This window comes from Centruroides sculpturatus, unplaced genomic scaffold, assembly GCF_000671375.1.
Source record: "Centruroides sculpturatus isolate CEXI.00-Female unplaced genomic scaffold, Cexi_2.0 scaffold5256, whole genome shotgun sequence".
NCBI lineage: Eukaryota > Metazoa > Arthropoda > Arachnida > Scorpiones > Buthidae > Centruroides > Centruroides sculpturatus.
In genome coordinates this window covers 1-4,659 of record NW_019389366.1, presented here as the reverse complement: position 1 = coordinate 4,659, position 4,659 = coordinate 1, and the positions used below count along the sequence as shown (strand labels likewise).

At 24.5% G+C, this 4,659-nt stretch overlaps 1 protein-coding gene across 1 annotated transcript; it reads left to right on the top strand.

Moving 5' to 3' along the window:
• Positions 1-2,063: 2,063 nt before the first annotated feature.
• Positions 2,064-4,640, top strand: LOC111617262 (trichohyalin-like; the record flags this gene model as incomplete). The annotated part of the gene is made up of 4 exons (XM_023358577.1): positions 2,064-2,364; positions 3,101-3,310; positions 4,298-4,405; positions 4,488-4,640. Coding segments are annotated over exons 1-4 (525 nt in total), but the record flags the coding sequence as incomplete, so codon positions are not given.
• Positions 4,641-4,659: the final 19 nt, after the last annotated feature.

Here is a 4,659-nt window from a genome sequence, read left to right as displayed (position 1 = left end):
GCAAAAAACTGCATCTAAAATAGTATAATAGAAGCCAAGTTCTTCATGGTAAGCCTTAATCCTGTCCTTCTCCCCCGCGGGGGAATATCGAAAAATCCCTTTTTAGTGTATATTTTGTTGATGTACCCTATTAAAACACAATCAAAAACGCAAAAAACCACCTCTAAAATAGTATAAATAGAAGCAGAGTTCTTTACGGTAAGCCTTAATCCTGTCCATCTCCCCCCCAGTGGGGGGACTTTCAACATGTATATTATATAAAAACACATGCATATTCGAATGCAGTGTTGTGTCAAAATTTCAAACAACATCGAAGGTAGGAACAAACGAACATTACATTTTTATTTATATAGATAGATAGATGATCTGCTTTAGTTCATCCTCACAGAAAAATATAATGCCTCACAGAAAAGCAAACTTAGGTTGTCATATTTGTAGCGCCATCTGTTGGACATAAAAGCCTTAACTCTAGATGATATCTTTTAATTTATATGAATGTTTAATGATAATATACAGCCTATGTCCACCCTTAAGTTCCATTCTAAATATTGGTGAAAGAATTTTTGAAATCGGATGAGTAGTTTTGGAGATTACCCCCTACATCCAAACTTACAAACATTACCTCTTTATAATATTAGTATAGATATAGCTTTGTAAAGAAAAGTACATAAAAAATAACATAAAATATTCTTTACTTTTTAAATCTTAAAACAATCTACTTAGTCAAATAGCTCCCTACGAGTGGCTAATGGATAGAATCAGAGACAGTCCTGTGTGCAGTGCATGGATGCACGCAGCTACCAAATCCCAGGAGTGCCGATACAGGTCAATGTTTCTAAATTTTTAAGTCAAATGGATTCCTCTTTTGTCGCATCACTAGTAATACCTCAAAGGACGCGACAGGGTTGTTGTAAATTTTAAACATTTCTCACTATAGTTGTAAAATCTACATATGTTAAACTTAATACTAAGTAGATTGTCCGTCATTTGTTTTCTAACTAATTCGTTTTAGGACCAGGTATCCACAGAAATTTCCGAAATTTACTTTTCAGTCACTCTTATTGAACTAGAAAAATTTCTGTCTTTATTGCATCTAATATTACGAAGAAATCAGTCTCAACTATACTTGGCAAGAGATTGGTTCAGTTAAGCTTTTAAATAAAATTCCGGCTTTATCAACAGAATTTTATGTTCCTAATTCCCTAATCTCTTAATTATTTAACTACTTATGTAAAAATAAGTTGAATCCGGTTACTTTGTACTTGAATATTTGTAGTCTTGGGAAAGAAGTGGAAAGACAAATTTTTATGACAATGGATACATAAATCCACCACTGACATTCAAATATACAGTAGCAATCTTATCGTTTTTTTCACATGTAGTATAGAAATTTGTATTAAGATACATAATCTGGTTATAATAAAATATTAATTTTAATTAATTCAAAGTAAGTTAAAATATGAAAATAATTGTGCAATATGTATTTATATTTTAGAAATACAAGGGAAGCGGCACTTCCACCACTTCCAAGGATGGCACGCCACTGCTTGCCAGCTTTTTTTAAATTAAAAAGAACAAAATGAAAACTTTATTGCATATACTGTACAATTGGGAGATGACTTAAAGGAACATGTAGAGACTTTAGAAAAGGAAGAGTGAATATAGCTTAGTTGAAGAATTATTCTAAATGAGATAAGGTAGAGGTTATTACAGCCAATACAAAGAATGTCCTTTTAAGAATTGCAGAAGAGCTAACCAAAGCAACTAGTATCAATTTAATTTCAAACAAAAGAACAGAGGATAGCAATGTGGACCCCCGGGTTTGTCTGACAAATTCATTAAGACAACACAAATAACTTTTTTTGTTTTGTTTTGTCTTCTAAATAGTAGATGTGAATATTAGTTATTTTTTCATACTGTTTTATTTTTTATTTTATCTGATATTTTAAACGTAATATCATTTTATTTTTGAACTAATTTTGTTGTAAAATTTTATGAGAATTAGAATATTCTTAAGATATTGTTTTTATTTGAATTTAATATTTTTAAAGTATTTGATGTGATGATGAGACATTAATGTCTTAAATAACATTTAATCTAGAATAAAACTCCTGACTAATTGAACAGTTTTAGCATTTTTATGGGATTTTCTATGATTACGTAGGCATATTTTTTCATGTTAAATTTAAATAGTTAGAAAAATAATTTAAATTTCATATTAATAAATTAATCATTCTGTTTTTCAAGTACAAATATGTTAATTAAATTTATATTTTGTAGATAGAAGAGAAATATGCTAATGAAAAGGAAATGTTATTGAAATCAATAGAAGAGTGGAAGAAAGATGAAATGACCAGGCACACAGTATGTAAAAACATATATAGTGAATAAAATGAAAATAATTTATACATATGAAAGTTATAATTTTTTTCCAAATGTGATAAAGAGGAGTATTTATCTTAGAATTAGATATTATAGTTATTTCTTAAGACTCTTTTCAAAAATATTTAAGTTGGTATATACATTATTTAATTACATAAATCAATATTTGTCAACATTGAAAATATATTAATGAAATGTAATCAAATATGAAAGAATAGTATTTGCTATTACACCCAATTTAATGAAAAATATTTAATAAATATGAATACTGGATATAATTCCAGTAATTATTATAATTCTTGTGAAAAGTATTGTTAATTTCAGTTTGAAGTAATTTAATTTTTTTGAGAGAAAAACTTTACAAAATATAATTTGAGAATAGAGATTGTATACAAAGATTAAATGAAAAAGTGTATACAACTTTTCTACCCAAATGTTTTTTTATTTTTTTTATTTTGTCTCTCATTTATTATTTACTTTTCTGTTTCATTTTATAATTTATCAATAACTGTTAATATCTTAATTGTTTTTTTAATATAATATCTTTCTTTTCACAAAGGCTGAATTAGAAGCTGTACGAAATACATTTATGAANTTTTTTTTTTTTTTTTATTTTGTCTCTCATTTATTATTTACTTTTCTGTTTCATTTTATAATTTATCAATAACTGTTAATATCTTAATTGTTTTTTTAATATAATATCTTTCTTTTCACAAAGGCTGAATTAGAAGCTGTACGAAATACATTTATGAAAGAGTTAAAAGAAGTAGAAAAAAAACATCAAAATTCAGAAATAGCATTAAAAGAATTGCAAGATAAATATGCTCAAGTTAGTCAATTATATTTAGAAAAAAGTCATTTTCAACATTCATCATCTTTAGAAAGAGAACAAGAAGTGCAAGCATTAAAAGAACAATTTGAGTCTCAAGTGGGTCATTACGACTTGTAATTATCAAATTAAATTTAATATATTCATTTGAATATTTTTGTTTCATTTTTATTAAATAAGATAAAAATTCTTAAAGTTACATATTTGTAAATTAATCATGAAAAATTTTTAAATTTAAATATTTATTTATTTTATTTAATTTATTTTTATTAAGATATTTTTCAAATATTTTGTTTTATTAAAATACAGTTTATAAATAAATGAGGATAGCCTGTCATAATTTTATCTTACCAATACAATTCATGAATAGGCAGCATAATAATATATTTGTTTTAATATAATATTTTGAAATTATTGATAATATGTTAAATGTCTTATGAGTCAGTATAGAATAAAATTTAATGATATTAAAAGTATTTTTAAGTAAAATGTTGAAATTACCTTAAATATTCTTGAAATTATTTAAAATTAGTATAAACATTTTTATTTCTCAATAGACCACTTTCTTTTCTTGAAACTTTTAAAACTTATTTCAAATTTTATATTCAGATTTCTGTTAAACTAATTATAATTCTACTAGCTATTTAAAATTTTTAACATAAGATAAACTGTATTTTAATAAAACAAGATATTTGAAGAAGATCATAGTAAAAATAAAATAAAAGAAATAATTTAATTAAGATTTTAAACAGGAAATTTAAAAATATCTCCAACAGATATTTTGTTAACTTTAAATTGGTTGTTAGAGGGATGATTATTATTATTTAAAAACTGCAAAATATAATTTTGAATGATACTTTTTATATTTTTGAATCATATTTTTAATATGTATCTTAAAATACAATTATTACTTTTGATTTTAATAAAAAATTTAATTAATAGCTGAATAGATTTAACATTAATGTAATACATAATGACTGTAATTGGATTAAAGTTATTTAATACATATTGTTTCATTTTGATTTTTTGTTACTATTCAAATTCAAATTTATTAACGTATTATGGAATTTTTTGTTATTATTAAAGTTGAACTTTGTTGAATCTGATCTTCAAAAATATTTGAAGAAACAAGAGAAAGAATGGCAAAAGAAAATGGAAAAACAGCTATATGAACGCAACTTAGAAATAGAAAAGGTTTACAAAATTTGTATTATAAATAAATGCATATGCATAGCAAATTATTTGATTATAATATTAGCTATTAAATTTTAAATAGTTGAATAGTGCGCTTCAAGAAAGCATTGAACAGATAAGGAAAGAACAGGAAAAGAAGGCTTCTAATGAGAAGTATTATGTAAAGCAAATACAGAAATTAACAGACATATCAAAGGAACAAGAAAAGAAATTGAAAGAAATTTCTGATATGCAGGTTAAATTATTTTTATTAA